General features: G+C 37.0%; 1 protein-coding gene across 1 annotated transcript in view; it reads right to left on the reverse strand.

Annotated features, from left to right (window-relative positions):
• Window positions 1-340: 340 nt before the first annotated feature.
• sntb2 (syntrophin, beta 2) overlaps window positions 341-18,864 on the reverse strand; it is a 48,364-nt gene continuing 29,840 nt past the window's right edge. Inside the window, exons 3-7 of the mRNA XM_022213371.2 lie at window positions 16,192-16,402; window positions 12,896-13,038; window positions 9,294-9,490; window positions 7,054-7,244; window positions 341-5,721 (exon numbers count right to left, since the gene is read on the reverse strand). Of these exons, the coding sequence (XP_022069063.2) occupies window positions 5,629-5,721; window positions 7,054-7,244; window positions 9,294-9,490; window positions 12,896-13,038; window positions 16,192-16,402 (835 nt within the window). The 3' untranslated portion in view covers window positions 341-5,628. The remainder of the gene's footprint in view (window positions 5,722-7,053; window positions 7,245-9,293; window positions 9,491-12,895; window positions 13,039-16,191; window positions 16,403-18,864) is intronic.

The raw sequence follows: 18,864 nt of genomic DNA on the forward strand, positions 1-18,864 counted from the left end.
GCAAAAATAATGGGATAAATGATTTGACGTAACTAGTCAAAATGCAGAATTTATGGATTTAAGAGCTGAAATATGGCAGAAAAATGCGGAAAAACCTAAAAATAATGGATAAATAGTTGAAAAAGCCAGCTAAAAGTCTGAGATAATTAGTCGAAATGTCAAACTAATGGATGTAAGAGCTGAAATATGGCAGATAAATGCTGAAAAAGGTAAAAAAAATAAATAAAAATGGACAATTGGTTGAAATGTTTAGTTCCTGGCAGTCAGTAATGATGAAAAATCTCCAGTTTACCAAAATATAACAACAAATGTAGTCTGTAAATCACGACAACACGTGAGGTGTACTTCATAAGAGTTTAATTGGTATTTACATGAGATTACTACATGGTATCATACAGTTTACTGAAGGAGTCTACAATACTTTGCATAATGACGGTTCATTGCAGCAGCACGTTTTCCTCTCGTTCAGTTTCATGATTGTGTCGGACGCAAGCTGCCACAGATTTAACTTTGGTTCCAGAAACCTCATGTTTGAAGCGTTGCATAGACGGGAGAGAAGAAGAAGAAGAAGAAGAAGAGGAGGAGGAAGCAGGAAGTACATTCACAGGTGAGACGGGCCGACAGGTGAGTGCATTCAGGAGGGACGGCCTGCAGCTTTAATAATTCAGTATTGCTTCAAATGATGGCAGGAACTAAACAAATATGAGCGTTTTAACCCTCTGAACCCCGAAACCTTGACTTGAAAAGTGCTTTCTGTTTCACCAAAATAGCACAATTGAAGAGCCAGAAACCTAAAAAACACACTACAGATTTACAGCTTTCCAACAGCCTTTGAACACAACAAGCCTAATGAGCTGCTCAGTGTTGAAATGTACCTTAAATGTGATCTGAAAATTGCTAAAAAAAAAAAAAAAAATGAATCGTTTATAACAATCAGATTCTGTCAAAAGCAAAAAATTGTGCGTTTGTCAGCGGAACCAAAAAGCCACAAATGATCGGGCTGTGATCAACAGTGACGTGGCAAAAAATTCTGCGACTCTGCTTTATTTTTAGAGCAGAGTAGAGCAAAATAAGGGGAAAAAAGTAATGTGTCAAAAGGCATGCTGTTTTAATCACCCAAAAAAAATCCCGAAAAAGGATGATTTATCACCACCAAAAACTGAAAAAAACTTCTTTTTTTTTTTTTACAATTTTCCACTTTCCGCCAGTCATTGAACTACTCAAGCAGTTCTATTGGTAAAATTAAACAAATCTAAGCTTGAATCTGACAGCAAAATGACCAAAAAATGCTAAAAAATAAACAGTTTGCTTTAACCAGATTCTGTAAAAAACAAAAAAAATCTGCGATCCTTACCGTAACCGTGAAGCCATTAGTGACTCGGCAGTGACCAACAGTGACTTGGCAAAAATTTTGTAACTCAGCTTTGGTATTAGAGCAGAGAGAAGCAAAAAAACAACAAAAAAACAAAAGTCCTGCATGTCTAGTGGTAAAATATCTACAGAATGTAGAGCCACTGTTTGTTTTAGTTGTGATCAATAAAATAAAGTCAGCATGGCTCAGAAACAGTGAACAGAGGAGCAAATTGTTGGAGATACATTCAGCATGGAGAAACATGAAGAGTTTACATGCAAAGTAGTGAAAAAAAGCTTGTAGAGGCTGTAAAAATGGAAATACTAAATATCTACAGCATGAGTTTTTTTTCTGAATTTTGGTAACACCTGTGGACACCTAAAAAATGTTGGGAATGTTGGTTCCATTTTTTTTTTTTTTTTTTTTTTTAAAACTGTAAATTAACAACAAAAAAATTCAACTTTACAAAACATAACTGTTTGGTGTTCAGAGGGTTAAAGCGAAACAAACTCTACTTCTGCTTTGCATCACTTACTGCGATGAAATGACCTGAAATAGGAACTAAATGTTGTATTTCCACTTTGATTTAAAAAAAAAAAAAAACAACTTCTGCTCAAACAATCACAAGGAAGTTTAAAACAGAACTGAGGTCGACCCTGCCGAGTTCCTGATCCGAGGACAGACGGGTTATCTGGTTCTGGGTGGACACAAAGACTCTTTGTTCTGAGGTCCAACAGAACACAGAGGCTCCACTGAAGGAAAGTTTAGCAACAAGAAACAGCTGAAGGTGATGAAAATGTGTTTACTGGACTCAAATCCCTGCTCGGGCAGCTGAGCTAAAGGCAGAATTAGTTAATCACGCTAATAACATCGATTTCACGTCAATTTAATGACGTCAGAAGACTGATTTAGGGTTCAGATAGCTCAAAAGTCAAGTGTAAATGTTCATTATTCAGGGAATAACAGAGCTTTTCCAGAGCTTTCAACCTTATTTCAGTGTCTTCATCAAGAAACTGAGCTTCTTCATGAGTCAGATTACAAAAAATAAATGTGCTTTTTAATCAAATTGCTGAAAAATAACTTTAAAATAGTTCTATGTCAATAATCACATTTAGAATTCAGAATATCTTCCTATTTGCATTTATTTATGAAAATTTGACAACAGATATGTAATTTTGTGCTTTTTTCAGAAGTGTAAAGGACACACATATTGTTAGCATATAAATTCTCCTTATTGTGTTTTTATCTACCAGAAGCAGTTATTTCCTTTAAAATGCCACAAATATGCAAATATTTAATCTTTTATTGATATACTACAAATACATTTGCATTGTGGAGATGCTAATGCTTTCAATCCCTCATAAACCTTTTAAACATTAGTTTACTGCTCTAGTTAGGAATCAGAAAATTTTAATATATAATATATTCTAATATATATATAATTAAATTACTATAAAATACTGTTTCTGCATTTTATCTTATCATATAAAGTGTTATTTGGTAGAAATGTAAGTATTTGGGGTAAAAAAAAAACATGAATAAGACCTAAAAAAGTCGAGCTAAAAACCAAATGGCTGCAGCTAGTTTAGGCTAGCTGTTAGCGCCGTTAGCTTATGCTAATTTAGCCAGTTTTCTCCAGTTTTTAAGTTTTGGAAACTTGATTTTAACACTACAGCACAATCAGTTGAATTTGTTCAACCACATAAATAAGCACCTAAATAAACAGCTAAATCTTATCTATTAGAGAAATAAAAGTAACACAGGATTAAATTGTCTTGCTGAAGGCTAACTAGCCAGGATTAGCGATAAGCTTGCATTTTGTAGCCACTGAATACAGAGGAATTGATGTGGTTTACTGTGTTTAAGAGCATTTAAATTAAATATTTAAGCACATATATTACATTTAATGAAACATTTATTAAGTCTGCTAATTATTTCAACTGGAAAAAGAAAGCTCAAAATGGAAAAAAAAAAACATTTAATTTGAGCCGATAAGCTTGTCCAAACTTAGCATGTAGCATTTTCAGTTGAGGTTTCATTTATCAGCAATGAGAGAGATTCACAATCAGGATTAAAATTAAAAAATATATTTGTAGAAACTACAAACACTTCCTCAGCTGTGATGAAGACAGTGAGATGTGGCTGAAAGCTCCAGAATAAAGTCATTTATGTGAATATTTTCTCTGATTTCTCAAGATTTCTGGGACTACACCTCCTACATGAGGTGACTTTAAGGACAAACTAGTTTCAACTGTTTATATATAAACCTACACAGGCTTAAATCTGAGCCTTCTTAAATAGTTTCAAGGTTAATTTTATAGTGAATATACTGTAATGATAACTTCAAATTTATTTGATGGAAATAAGTCCTACCTGCAGTGGAATGAAATCGGACACTTATTTACTGCCTGACAATTTTTGTTTGTTGATTATTTAGGAGAAAAATATTATTTAACCCTCTGAACCCCAAAAAGTAGAAGATTTCAATGGCATGCTGTTTTCATCACAAAAAAATGTCAAAATAAGAGAATTTATCAGAGCCAAAAACTGAAAAAATTGTAAGGTTTTCCACTTTCCGATGGTTCTTGAACGACTCATGCAGTTGGAAAATGAATTCTACATGTCACATTTTTAAAAATTGCCAAAAATAAACAGTTTGTTGTAATCAGATTTTGTAAAAAAAAAACAAAAAAACAAAAACAAAAAATTCTGTGATCCTTAATGTAACTGTGAAGCCATTAGCGACTCAGCTGAGACCAACAGTCGTGTGGCAAAAATTCAGTTTTCAGCTGAACTGCAGGCAGTGTTTACAGAGTGGAGAAGAAACAAGTATATAAATGAATTAAAAAATTAAAATAAAATATCTAAAATGTAAAGCTAACATTTATTTTCTAGTACTGGGAATAATTGTGGCTATGTGAAAAAATATTGTACATTACTATTCCAATTCTTTTCAATTTTGCAAAAGTAATAATCCGGTAAATGCAGCATGGCTCAGAAACAGTGAACAGAGGAGCAAACTGGTGGAGATACATTCAGCATGGAGAAACATCTTTCTAGACAAAAACACCTAATTTGTTGAGATATAGAGCCTCGTTTCTTTTCCATTATTGGTATTATTTGGGGGAACTTATTATTATTAAATTGCTACTTTTTGCAAATTAATAATCAGGAAAAAAATTTAAGATGTTTTTAGAGGGATTTCTGTCATAACCGTGTCAAACTTCACAGAAGACATTTTTGGGTTATTTTTCTTTTGACTCTTGGTTGTTCTGTTTCCATAGAGGTGCAGGATTTTGTATTTAAGTGAAAAATGAACCCGCAGTGAAGAAAAATGTGACAGGAACCAAATTGACCAGGAGTTCAGAGGGTTAAAAAGACTAAAATATGAAACTAAGACGATTAATTTTCCTGTTTTTGAAGCAAACGACTGAAAAAAGCGAGCAGAGAGATGTTACTAGCATACATCTTTACCGCTGTGATGCGTAATCTCAAGCAAAGGGAAGCGAGGCGACTGCGGTGGTAGTGTGGGTGACGACGGGAGGTAACATGTCATATATCATCATCTGGTCAGAAAGTTCATGCTATGAAGAGATATACAGTTAAAAAAAACAAACGTAGTAACATGGTTTACACTATAAGAGTAATACTATTGCTTGTGCATGTCCAAAGCGTAAAATCCTCTTATTGTGTGACATTACAAAAAGAAAAACAAAAACAGGAAAAACGTTACAAAGAGAGTCTTTTACTACACGTTGAAAAAGGCACGGGTGGCATCCTGACAGTAGTTTGGGATAATGTGCAGGCACACTATCGAAGCCGACAGAAGCGAGTAGCATCGAGGTCTTTCTTCTTCTCTGCTCAGCGTCTAAAACAGCGACTTCCTCAGACGAACAGAGACATGAAGAAGTGGACTGGAAGGCTGCTGTGGAATGATAGGCAGAGTAACAAGTCTGTGGATCTACAAAAGCCTTCCCTGGACGTGTTTGGGTAACGCTTTGAGGCGTTGCAGTCTCGCGATCAGAATCTGGAATGTCGTGAGGTTGTTAACAGCTATCTAACACTTGAAGCACAGTGCCCCTTCCTGTTTGGAGAAGCTGGAAGAGAAGGCACGTTTCTGAGACAATCGACGATGGGTTAATCTTTCCCTGTGGCGCCGCCTCGGGACAAAGCTTCAGCTGTGAATGGAGGAACTGGAGAACAAAAATGAGATAAAAAAATAAAGAAAAACAAGAAGAGGAATCAAATCCTTTCGCTGCCGGCGTCGGTCGATCGCTTCACGTCAGAAGGCCCATCCGAGTGAGTTTGGCCGACAGGAAGGAGTGGAGGACGAACACCACCGGCTTTGGACCCGAGTGGAGGTCAAACACCTGGAGGAAGGAGGGAAACGTCAGGAGGAGAAGATTACAAGGATACAGAAACTCTGACTTCTCATAATCTGCACTGTTTTCCTTTGTTTTCTGTTGTCCTGATGGTTTGCACATATTTTTGTTGCTGCCTCTCTGATAACATGATCTTCTAGTTTATCTTTGACTCCTCTGGACAGAATTAGTTCAGTTCAACTAAATTTGTCTAAATTTAACTTGTTTCTTGAGGTTCTTGATGGGTTTAAGTCAGGACTTTGGGGAGACCAGTCTAGAACCTTCATTCTATCCCGATGGAACCATTTCATTCTCATTGCCTTGTTGAAACATCCAACTGTGTCTAAGATCAACCTTCTGCTGATGGTTTTAGGTTTTCCTGAAGAATGTGGAGGTGATCCTCCTTCTTCATTATTCTATTTACTTTGTGTAAAGTTCCAGTTCCACAGAGCATGATACTGCCACCACCATGCTTGATGGTAGGTTTGGTGTTCTTGGGCCTAAAGGTCTCACCTTCAGTTTTTCTTCCATCTGACCACAGAACTTTCCTCCAGAAAGTCTTTTCTTTGTCCATGTGATCAGCAGCAGACTTGAGTGGAGCTTTAAGGTTCTGCTTCTAGAGGAAGAACTTCCTTCTTCATGGATCCTCTCAGCTCATGTTGATGTAAAACCCTGTGGACACTGACAGCTGTGTTCCAGCAGCTTCTCATTCATTCAGACCTGCTTTCTGATGATTCTTGGTTGACTCTTGGCCATCCTGACCAATGGTCTCTCAGCAGCAGGTGGTAGTTTGTGTTTTCTTCCTGATGGTGGCAGTAACACAACTGGACCATGAACTTTATTCTGACAAACAGATGATTGTGGATCTGAAGCTGCTTTGAAATGGCTCCAAGTGACTTTCTGACTTGTTCAAATCAATGATTTGCTTTTTCAGATCTTTGCTGAGCTCCTCAGAATTTCCCACTGTAGAGTTTGAGTCTAATGAGTGGATCTAATGGGTTCTATTTAAACTGGATCAGAGGAGTCAGCAGCTGTAGTCGACTGTAATCACTCAGGAGAAGTTAGGAGGCCATGAATCTAAGAAATTATGACTAACACAACTTTATACAGCACCAGAACTCAAGTTGATGTAAGTGTATTTTTGTGATCCAGCAGATTTTGTCATATTTCCAGCAGACCTTTAATAAATCTATGGAAGAACCAAAATGCTTCATTGTTCTTTGAGACAAAAATTCATGTGGCTCAATGTTCCCGTCATAGAAAACTCCTAGTTAAAGGAGTTCTGAGGTCAGAGGTTAAAGGAGTGTCATCATACACATGGTATTTACTGTACATATTTACCATTTCTCCCTCTGGACCTCCAAAGTCAAGGTACAGGTTGCGTATTCCGTCGTCGGCGGACATTTTGAGCTTCTCGTAGGGGTATCTGAAGAGCACGGCGCCCCCCGATGGATCGGCCGGTTCCCTCGTCACCGTGAAGCCTTTCTCGTAGTGCAGCGTCAGTCGGACGTCCTGCCGGTTCAACGTGCAGCCTGTAAAAGACGGAAAAACAGAAGAACAGCCTTAAAACTCATATGTCGGAGGTGGGAGTGGAATTATGGAATAGTCTCTCAAATAACTGACTGATCAGCTGATTTATTAAATGTTGGAAAATGTTGAAAAAGACACAAAAGAGTCCTGGAAGCTGGGATCACAGACTATTTTCTTAAGTAACTGACTAATTGTTTGGTTTATTAAACAACAGAAAATGCAGAATTTCCCAGAATAAAAGGAGAGTCTGTGCTCCGATGTTCCGTTTCGTGTATTTCAAATCACAAGAACAACTCAAAAAGCCAAAATCACTGGATAAAAGGTTGAAATTTCGAGACTCTGTCATTGCAAACTTCACCACACTGACCTACATATTGACAGCTCAAATGACCAAACCCACTTTTACATAATCAACAGTGTGTTGAGCCGCAGCCCAAAGACGACTGGACCTCTTGAACGAAGTCCGGCCCGGTGCAGGATGACTGCGAGGTTATTCGATCCCGGGGCATTTCCATGTGCGTTACTGTAACTTGAATGGGCTCGAATGTTCCTGAACAACTGTGTGTTTGTGCAGCAGCCGGACGGGGAAGGAGAATAAAAAAAAAGGGCCGAAGCTTTCCAGCGCCGCTCCGCCGGCCAACTATTGTTCTGCTCAGAGTGGAAACATTCCCCTTCGCCGCCTCCCACTTCTGCTTTTCCTGCACAGACAGAGCTGCTCTTTCTGCCCAGAGCTTCCCTTCACACCGCTCAGCTGTGACATTTAGAGGAAGAAGCTTCGTCTGGGCTCACCTGGGGAAAAAAACCTCATGCACACAGTGTTGACGGAGTTTAGTTTGTGAACAAATACTTCCTCTAGAAAGCTAAATTCCTTTGAACATTTGCTTGTGCAAAGGTGAAGCCACATCCTCCTGGTAAAGCTCCGCCGACACCAAACACACTCGGTGTTTAAAACCAGCATAAACATGAGCTCTATGTGCCAAAAGTGCTCCGTCACAACAACAGAAACATCCCTCTGTGGTGTTTCTGTGGTGTGTAGTTGTTGTAATGACTGTTTCCCTGCACAGAAACTATCAACACTGTAAATTACATCAAAACAAATCACCAGAGTTCCATCAGTGGCTGTTTACAGAAAAATGCCGGGTGAATTTGAAGGGAATTTGTGAAAAGTTACCAAAAAAACAGATGAAAGATAACATGAATCCAGCTCATTTTCATGAACTGTTGTGGAGTGAATAAACTCAACTGTGCAGCGTTGTCAGAAGGTGGCGCTAACGGCTACGCTAGCTGTAATAAACAAACTAGAAGCAGCCAGAAAGAAAAACCTTAAAGAAGAAACAAAACGTTGGAGAGAAGTCTCCAGGAGCTGTTTTTAGTCGTGAAACTTGTAATAATTCTATAATGTCAGTTGGTATCAAACATGTTTTATGCTGTCTGGAGATGAGACAACAAAAAAATCGCTGCATCAAAACTTACTCGAGCTAATTAACTGTTTTAAATAAAAAGCTAAAACCCTAACTTTAATGATATTATTCTGTTTTCATGAACTTCTTCTGACATGGCACTTTAAAATGTGCATAAATTGGTGTAGAAATAAAATGATTAAGTGTAGCTCTTAAATACCTGCTCTATCGGGTTTCAAAACACAAAGATGGTGACAGCTAAATTTAAAACTCAAGGCTCAAGTTTCGGAGGTTTTTGTGTTTTTGCTTCAGTCATCTTAGAATGTTACTGAATAATCATCACTTAATTGCTGTTAATAATCTAACTGATTAAAGATATTTTTAAACGATACAGCAAAAGAAGAAGAAGAAGGTCGTGCATCTCAGTAAATGTATCATAGATCAGTTGTAGTACCTGGTTTTTCCACCAGGTGGAGCCTCTATTTGTTTAACACTGTAGAGACCAGACTACTGTCGGTATCGTGTTAGCAAACAGAGAGCATTGTGAGAGTTTAGCTAGCAACGGGCACCATGACAAAGACTTCTGTGGTGGTTAATGGTGACCGGTCAAAGCTTCCGTTGTGAAGACGAGTCTGTACGCCACAAACTCACCGATGGACACTTCTTTGATGAGCTCGGCGGCGGCGTGAGCCCCCTGAACGAGGGCCCGTGTCCATGAGGACAGGTCCCAGTGGGTTTCCACTCGGAAGATGTGGGACTCGATGCCTCGGCCGGTTCCGGTCCGAGTGGCGAACACCAGGTCAGAACCCTGAGCAGGAGAACCTCGAGCACTGCCGGAGTGGACCAGCCTGAAGGAAGACAAACAGAAAGACGGATAGAGGGAATATTAAGGGCAGTTAACACAGATAAACTGACAGAAAATGAAACCAGTTAGTTTCATGACCAAAACAGGTTTTCTATTTAGTGTTACATTGAGATTTTAGAGGTGAAAGTCATTTTGAACACTGTATGCTCCTGATTTTTCTACATATTTGCAGACTGTATACTTTTTATTTATTATTACAGGAGGTCCTCGGTTTATGACGTCCTCGACTTACGGCATTTCGTTGTTATGTCGGAACTGGTTACGTGGAACTAGTTGGGGAGCAGAGCAGATGAATACGTCTCGTGGGGCTAAGACGGTTTTGTTTACATTCTCTAGTTGTACACCACCTTGGATTGTTCTACATTCACAAACTTTTTGCCCTTCATTGTGGCTCCTTCAACATATTCTGTCATCTTCTTCTAAAATGACTCATACGTGCATGAAAGTCGTTGGTATTCATGACTTTTATGAAGAACTGATCGATATCGTGACACATGGAACAGCTTTGTTTACGCTTTCGCTGGAGTTCCAACTTATGGTGAAAATCAACTTTCGTCGCGCTGAACGGAACTCAGATGTAAGTCGAGGACCTCCTGTATTTATTATTAAATTCAAGATTTTTCATTGGAAACCGCTGTTTTAACAAACATATCACCATGAAACATCTCCACTGCATTACTCACATTAACACAAACTCGTTTTCGCATTAAAGTCTTTAAAAAGGTTGTGTTTAAATATCCAAATTAGATATTATAAACCTATAAATGTCTACTTCGGTTTGATTTCTAGAATCTGAGCACTGGATGAATCCAGTCTCAAAATTCTTGTTTTAAATGAGAAATGCTCCATAAATGAGAAAAAGCTAGGAAAAACACTTTCATGCCATATTTGTAGGAATAAAATACTGTCATCCTTCCAAATGTAGACAGGAATGAACGTGAGAGTTTGGTGAATTTAAGTGAATCAGAGAAAAAACACTTTTATAGATAAACACAAACATTTTTCTTTAAAAAACACTAATTACGGGTAATAATTTTACCTATTAGAAATTAAAAATGTATGTTTAAATATGCAAATTACATATTACCTCTTTAAACGTGTGCTAATTTGCAGTAAAATCAAATAACATAGTGGTTAGAGAAGCAAAATAAGCAATTAAATGTGCATTTGTCGATGTTTCTTTGCACTCGTCTGGAAGAAAACCTGATCAGTGCATTAAAAAAAAAACTGTTTTTGCCTTTAGTTTGTTGCTTTAAAAGATAATTCCAGTTTTTCTGGGTGTACGTGAGTCGTTCCAAGAAAAAAAAAAAAAGCAAATATAAAGGCAAAAAGTGAAGAAAAGAGTTGAAAAGAGGAGCTGTAAACTCACCACACATCAAAGTTTCTTGACTTTCAAAATAAAATACTGAACTCAAACAGTAAGTTTTTAATCAAAAATAGAAACATCTGGACCCGTTTTACAATTACAAGGTTTCTGCGCCAATTTAACTTTAAGACTCCAGAATTAAATTTAATTCCCATTTCATAACTGAACCAATATGATGTTCATTCAGCTGCAGAAAACCAGAATAAACTCATAAAGACACGCGAACTCTTGACTTTTTTATTCCATAAGCTGCCGTTCTGGCTCCAGATTTGCTTCTTCGGAGCTTAAAAACGAGACGAATCCCGGCGTCTGTAAAGTTTCTGGGCCAGTTGGAAGCTGCCCCAGAAACCCAGAGGACAGTTACAGTAATAAAGTCTTACGTGGTTCCACATCTTCCACAGAAATCCTGAAAGATTAACGCCGCGAGTCATAAAACAGCACGAGGAGCTCAGGGGGGATGATTCATCAAGAACAGCCAGCAGAGTTTACAATCAAAGAGACGCTTTGGAAAGAAAACACCAGCAGAGATGAGAAATGTGAGAAAGAATCGACAGAAAAGATGTTTTTTAAGACAAACTGATGCCTCTGTACACTTATTCCTTCTGTTTATTAGATTTAGCAACTTGAAACTGATTCCAGCACAGAAAAACCTTAAAAAAAAGACTAAAAACATCAACTAAAATCATCTTAAAATGACATTTTAAACATGCAAATGACACATGATCTCATTAAATATGTGATAATTTGCATAAATGTCCAACAAATTAGGCGTTAGAGTAGTAAAATAAGCAGCTAAATGTGTATTTTGGATGTTTTCTTGGCATTAATATGGAAGAAAACATGACCGGGGCATCAATACTGTTATATATTTTGGTTCTAGTTTATTTCTTTAAAGCAGGGGTGTCCAACATGAGGCCCGTGATCCAAAAGTGGTCCTCCAGAGGGTCCAATCCGGCCCTCAAAGTGTAAGAACTACAGAGAAGACATTAACTACAGATTGTAAATTAGTAAAACTATAAATTTAAAATCATTTCTGGACCATGACAAGTTGTTTTGATCATAAAGGAAAATCATAGATTGCTCTTTGTTGTTTTGTCATTTTATCTCATTTTTGTAATATTTTGTCTTTTTGTTGCTTTTTGTCTTTTTTGTAGTTTTGTGTTTCCTTTTTGTCTCATTTGTGATTTTTATCTATTTTTTTCCTGCTTTATTTTTGTCATTTTTGTCTTATTTTTGTCATTTTTGTAGCTTTGTAACTTTTTTGTCTAATTTTTGTTGTTTTTTTCGCTTTGTTTTGTGTCGTTTTTCCCATTTTTGTCATTTTGTGTCTCATTTTTTTAAAAGAATATTAAGTAATAAAATGTAATTTAAATATTTACAGTATGCAGGAATGTGACAATTAATTTATATATTTTTTAGTATATGGTGTGACTTGAAATGTGCAAAAGAAATAATAATCTTTAAAACGTGTTTTAAAAATGTCATTTAAAAACATAAAAGTCAAAATTCTCATTTTGTCACAGCTGTTGGTCATAATTTTTTTTTGTTTACAGAATTTGGTGCAAACTGTTTCTTCATTAAAGCAGAATACAGTGATTTTGATGAAATTTTGCCATTTTTAGCTCAGATTTTTACATTTTCCTGAAAGAATGGTGCAAACGTATAGAAAATCCGGAGACTCTTTGCGTTTTTAAAGTTTTTTTGCTCAGATAAATGGTGTAATTTTGCAGATTTTTTGAAACTGTTGACAAGTTTCGCGGTTCAGAGAGTTAAAGATAACCAGAAAATATTAACCAGTGAAGAGACTGAAAACAGAAGCGACATAATCATGTCTTCTTTCATTATATGTACATCCTGATTTATCTCATTAACCAGCTAACACAGCCTGTAAGCAGCATGTAATATAAAGGTAATTTAATTTATACTGATGTTCTGCTGGAATCTGGACTTCTAACAGTACAGATTCCAGACTTTTGAACACCTTCTGAACCTTTACTTTGCAGCCTAAAGCCAGACGTTCACCTGGTGGCGAGCAGCGGATGCGTCAGCAGAGGGACGGACCACGACTCTCGGCTCCACGGCACCGACTCAAACAGCAGGATGTCTTTCTCCGTCAGCGCCATGACGACGGGCCGGTACTGCTGCCGACCGCCTTCCAGCTGGACCTGAGGACGAAGGGCCAGAGTCATGCACGGAGAAGACAATAAACCTACAAATTATTGCAAAAAAACACAACTTTACGTGACTGATTTAGACTTTTTATGGAGTTTAACGTCCTGCGACCTCATTGGCTGCTCCAGGAAATCTCCTGTTCATTTGACTGCAAACTGAACGTAAACAAAACAAAATGAAATAAATAAATCTAACAGACTGTACTCTGTGCTGCTGTAGCTCCTCACAGAACAACACAAACTCAGATCTCAGTGTTTCTGGTCGTTGTTTGGACAGATTAAGCGTCTCCGGCGTTTTTGTGGTTTTGATTCTGGACAAACTCTTGGACGTCGTGGCTCCTTTTCTCTTTTTCTGCAGCTCAAGGACAAAATTTTCCAGGAAAGTTGGTGAGATCTTTTGGCTTCCACGATCAGTAAATCTTAGCGGACAAATAACTGTCGTGCAAATAATTGCATTCAACAATTTAATGTTTTTTATATTGTATTTTATGCCTCTGTTGGTCTTAAATTAGTCACATGAGCGCCTTTGTCTTGTTTTGTTTCGCGTGTTTGTCATGTGAAGAAAGTTAAAAATGACACAATGTGCAACCTAATATGCATAAAAACATTAGAAAATAAATATATTTGTGGAATCTGATGGAAAAGGTACACAAAAGACGGACAAATTTCACAAAAAGATGCAAAAATGATCTAAAAAGGTGCAAAAATGACATTAAAAACGGAAAAATTACATTAAAAGATGCAAAAATGTCACTGAAAATGCAAAACTGACACAAAAAGATGCCAAAATGATCTAAAAAGGTGCAAAAATATCATTGAAATGAACAAATTACATTAAAAGATGCAAAAATGTCACTAAAAATGCAAAAATGACGCAAAAATATGCAAAAAATGACACACAAAGATGAAAAAATTACAGAAAAAGATGCAAAAATGACACTAAAAGATTTTTTTCACTGCAATCGAAAGTCCTGCAGCTCTATGGAAACAGAACAAGGAGAGAGAATGAAGAAATGTCTTCTGTCAAGAAGACAGAACGACACAAAGAGACAAAAATAGCACAAAGAGATGCAAAAGGGACAGAAAACGTTGCAGAAATGTCACTGAACGATGGAAAAATGGCACTAAGATGGAAAAATGACATTAAAAGATGCAAAAAGTCACTAAAGCATCTAAAAATGACACAAAAAGATGGAAGAATGACATAAAAAATGCAAAAATGTCAGTAAAAGATGCAAAATTTTACCCAAATATAGAAAAAATACCCAAAAAGATGCAAAAATGTCACTAAAAATTACACAAAAACATGAAAAAGTGACACAAAAAGAGACAAAAATGTCACAAAAAGGTGCAGAAATGATGTAAAAAGATGAGAAACTAGCGCACATATTTGTCATTTTTTAAAGACAAATCGTTTGAGGGACATGATGCAGATAATGACAGATTAATTTACCTCCCTGCTGTAGTTAATATGTCAATAAAAACTTCAGATACACATTTAAAGGTTGCCAGAGTGCAGGTGTGGCGATACAGTGGATGAGTGAAGGAGCTCGCTCTGACAATCTGACCTCATTTGAGGTAAAAATAGGCTCCAGTGTCGGTCTGAGTCACGACGGGGTGTTTCAGAGGGAAGCAGCGACGTTAAACCGGTCTGTGGATGTGTCTGCTGGGCTCAAAACGGAAACAACACTACGGAAACTTCCACCTGCGCTTCCTGCTTAAGATAACCGGCCTCACATCCATGAATTCAGCAAACGCCTCGCTAATCTGACTCTGGAAGGGAACTGAGATCAGTCCTGGCTTCAGTGGGCAGGTTTGTAATTTAGACCCAAGGCTGATTCATGAAAACACTTCCTGAACCGCCAGCCGGCAGGTTTGAGGTCGAGGTTTGTGTGAAGTGACGTAGGAGTAAAACTAGACTGAGAAACCACTGATGCCATTTCCCCTCTGAGCACAATGTGTTTCTGCAACACACACATCAGTAAACATGTTTCTGGGCCAGCCTGATCAATTCTGTCACTGATTTTGGAGAAAAAGTTTCACGCCAGTGTGATTTTTCACTTTAAGCACTTTCAAGTTATCAGAATCAATCCAACATATTTGCCTGGCGACTACACAACTCTACAATGCACTGCAGAAATGTCCCTAAAAGATGCAAAAATGTCTTTAAAAGATGGAAAAATGATGCAAAAAGATGCAAAAATGACCCAAAAAGATGCAGAAAGGTCCCTAAAAGATGCAAAAATGTCTTTAAAAGATGGAAAAATGATGCAAAAAGATGCAAAAATGACCCAAAAAGATGCAGAAAGGTCCCTAAAAGATGCAAAAATGTCTTTAAAAGATGGAAAAATGACCCAAAAAGATGTAAAAATAATCCATAAAGATGCAACAATGTCTTTAAAAGATGGAAAAATTACCCAAAAAGTTGCAAAAAGGATCCAAAAAGATGCAACAATGTCTTTAAAAGATGGAAAAATTACCCAAAAAGTTGCAAAAAGGATCCAAAAAGATGCAAAAATGACCCAAAAAGATCCAAAAAGATGCAAAAATGACTCAAGAAGATGCAAAAAAGATCCAAAAAGATGCAAAAAGGATCCAAAAAGATGCAAAAAGGATCCAAAAAGATGCAAAACTCTTAATGAAAGAAAACTGTCACTAAAAGATGGAAAAATGTCATGAAAAGATGCAAAAAAGGACCCAAAAATATGCAAAAATGTCACTAAAACATGCAAAAATGTCAAGAAAAGGTAGAAAAATGAACCCAAAAAAGCAAAAATGACTGTCACAAAAAGGTACAAAAATGTCACTAAAACAAAAATGGAAAAATGTCACTAAAAGATGGAAAAACGAAGCAAAATATGCAAAACTGTCACTAAAAGACGCAAAAATCACACAAAAAGTTGCAAAAATGAACCACAAAAATGCAAAAATGTCACTAAAAGATTGAAAAATGACACAAAAAATGGGAAACAATGTTCCATGTTATTTATAAAGCTGTCACCTAAACAGGTAATTATGTTCATTACATATGTTTGAAGTTTTTCTGACTCTCCTGCTCGTGTTATTCTTGACTTGCAGAGCATCTAACATCTAAAGATCAGCAGTAATCCCTGAGCAGTCGGCAGGAGGAGCATCCAACTGGAGTACCTGCTCGGCCAGCCAGCCGATGTGCTTGAGGTGGGGGTGTGTGGAGGCCGAGGACGAGGCCCCCAGGTAGGCGTTGATGTGGGCCAGAGTCTGGGGCAGCAGGGCGGCGATGTTGGTGTGGACGGCGGTGAACCACGAGTTGGCTGAAGGTCCGTCTTTGCAGCGAAGCACCACGGTGTGCTGCCCGTCTGGAGAGTGAAGCTCCAGCAGCCTGCAGGGGGCGACAGAGGGTTAAAACAGCGCGGAAATTACAGATTATTTACTGAATAGTTTACTCAAAATGTCCGAAAACCTAGCTCTAAAAGTACAAGTCCGACAAGTAAGGAACACTGGTTTAGGTACTTTTCAAGATAACATTTATATTCACTTCTTCCCAACAGTGTTCTGGTGGTTATTCTGAAAATAATTCCCTCATTTAGTAGATATTCAGTGACACAAAAAGATGCAAGTGTCATGAAAAGATTCAAAAATGTCATGAAAGATGCAAAAATATCACTAAGAGATGCAACAATGTCCCTAAAAGATGTAAACACGACACAAAAAGTTGGAAAAGTGACAAAAAGATGGAGAAATGACCCAAAAAGATCCAAAAAGATGCAAACACGTCACTAAAAGAAGGAAAAAAAAATCACACAAAAGACGTAAAAATGTCATAAAAAGATGCAAAAATCACACTAAAAGATGCAAAAATGTCACAAAAAGATGCAAAAAGTGTCATGCAAAGATTTAAAAATGTAACTAAAGATGTAAAAATGACACTAAGAGATGCAACAATGTCCTTAAAAGATGCAAACATGAAAAAAAGATGCAAAAATGACGCAAAAAGATGCAAAAAGTGTCATGCAAAGATTTAAAAATGTAACTAAAGATGTAAAAACTACACGAAGAGACACAACAATGTCCTTAAAAGATGCAAACATGAAAAAAAGATGCAAAAATGACGCAAAAAGATGCAAAAACAACAATAAAAGATACAAAAGTGAACCAAAAAATGCAATAATGTCACTAAAAGATACAAAAATGATCCAAAAAGATACAAAAATATCACTAAAAGATGAAATTTCACGAAAAAGAGCAAAAAATTACACAAAACGTTGCAGAAATGTCATGAAAAGATGCAAAAATGACCCAAAAAGATACAAAAGTGACACAAAAAATGAAATGTCCCAAAAACCAGCAAAAAAAGATGCAGAAATATCACAAAAATGTCACTAAAAGATGCACAAAGGACTCAAAAAGATACAAAAATGACTCAAAATTGAAGATTATCGTTGGATTTCACTTCTGTTGCGTGTCGTAAATCCTATCTGTACATGATGTATACAGTTTTTATTATCTTTACTCTGTATTTTGTCTTGTTTTTATTCATCCTGCTTCATTTTTATGTGCTTCTCATCACCTCTTTTGTCTTCTGAGCTGCTGTGTGAATGTCAGCAGTGACAGGTTAATAAAGTTTATCAGAGCTGCAGCAGGTACAGTAAGTCCAGCGTCCTTGAAGGTTTTTATTTACTCTCAGATCTCCAGCTTGATTAGTTCTGTTCAGTCTGAGCTGCTGAAGCTGTGTTCAGGCTGGTTTTACCGTCAAACATCCTGCTGCTGGCTGCACGTTTGTTCAGGTGGAAATTAAATAAAAACAAAAACAGCACAAAGATTAAAGGATTAAAGAAGAGAAGCTGAAAATACTGGTATGTTTAAACGTAAAAAAATAAAAACACAGTTTATAGCTTTAGTATTTACACTTATTTTACAGTCTTTATCATAATTTGTTTGATTTATTTACTTATAATGTATTCAAATTTCAAAGTTTTACAACAAACAGTTTATTTAGAGTAATATTTCAGAATTTTATTACCACTGATACTGTAACTGCTTTTATTATGGTATAACTTGTAATATCTCAATGATCTAAAACTTCAAAATAAAATATATTTTGAATAAATTATCTGTAAAACATTTGGAGCTGTTTAACATTTTGTGTGCATTCAACTCGACAGAAATTCAGTTTGATCTCTGTAGTGCAGTTTTTGTCTTAGTATAGAAACTTTAAGACCTGATGACTTACAGAGAACAGAAAACCATGAACGGCAGTGAGAAGGGAGGGCGGAAAACAAACAAACAAACAAAAACTCAGACAGAACCAGGCTTAGGGAAGGCGGCCGTCTGCCTCGACCAGTTGGGGAGGGTTTTTTTTTTTTTTTAAAACAGAGCTGAGTGCTGCAGACATTTTCAGACATAATGAAACAAGCAAAAAACTTGTTTTAAATCTAAATACTGTAAGGAGACAGATAAGGCACTTGTGAGATCAATTTCATAAAAAAAGAAAAAGTTCCTGCACCATCTGACGGCTGCTGTAAACACGAGGAAAATACTAATTAAAAACAAACATTGCCACCATAGTGACAAAACATTCAGATAGTCGGGTCTAAACCAGTATGTGACCATTAAAGCTGACTGAAGTATCTGTGAAGGAGAAACATTTCATTTACAGACTGAGGCTGGTTCTTAGTAAACACCTGGTGGACGTTTAATTTAAACAAACCCAGACCTTGTTTCTGCGTGGACATGACACAAACTCTCACTGAACAAACATTCCAATCTAATGAGCAGAAAGTAATTACACATCAGCCACACCTGAACTCCCACATGCTCAGGTATTTAACCACACACACAAAC

The sequence above is a fragment of the Acanthochromis polyacanthus genome, chromosome 8, assembly GCF_021347895.1.
Source record: "Acanthochromis polyacanthus isolate Apoly-LR-REF ecotype Palm Island chromosome 8, KAUST_Apoly_ChrSc, whole genome shotgun sequence".
In the NCBI taxonomy this organism is placed as follows: domain Eukaryota; kingdom Metazoa; phylum Chordata; class Actinopteri; family Pomacentridae; genus Acanthochromis; species Acanthochromis polyacanthus.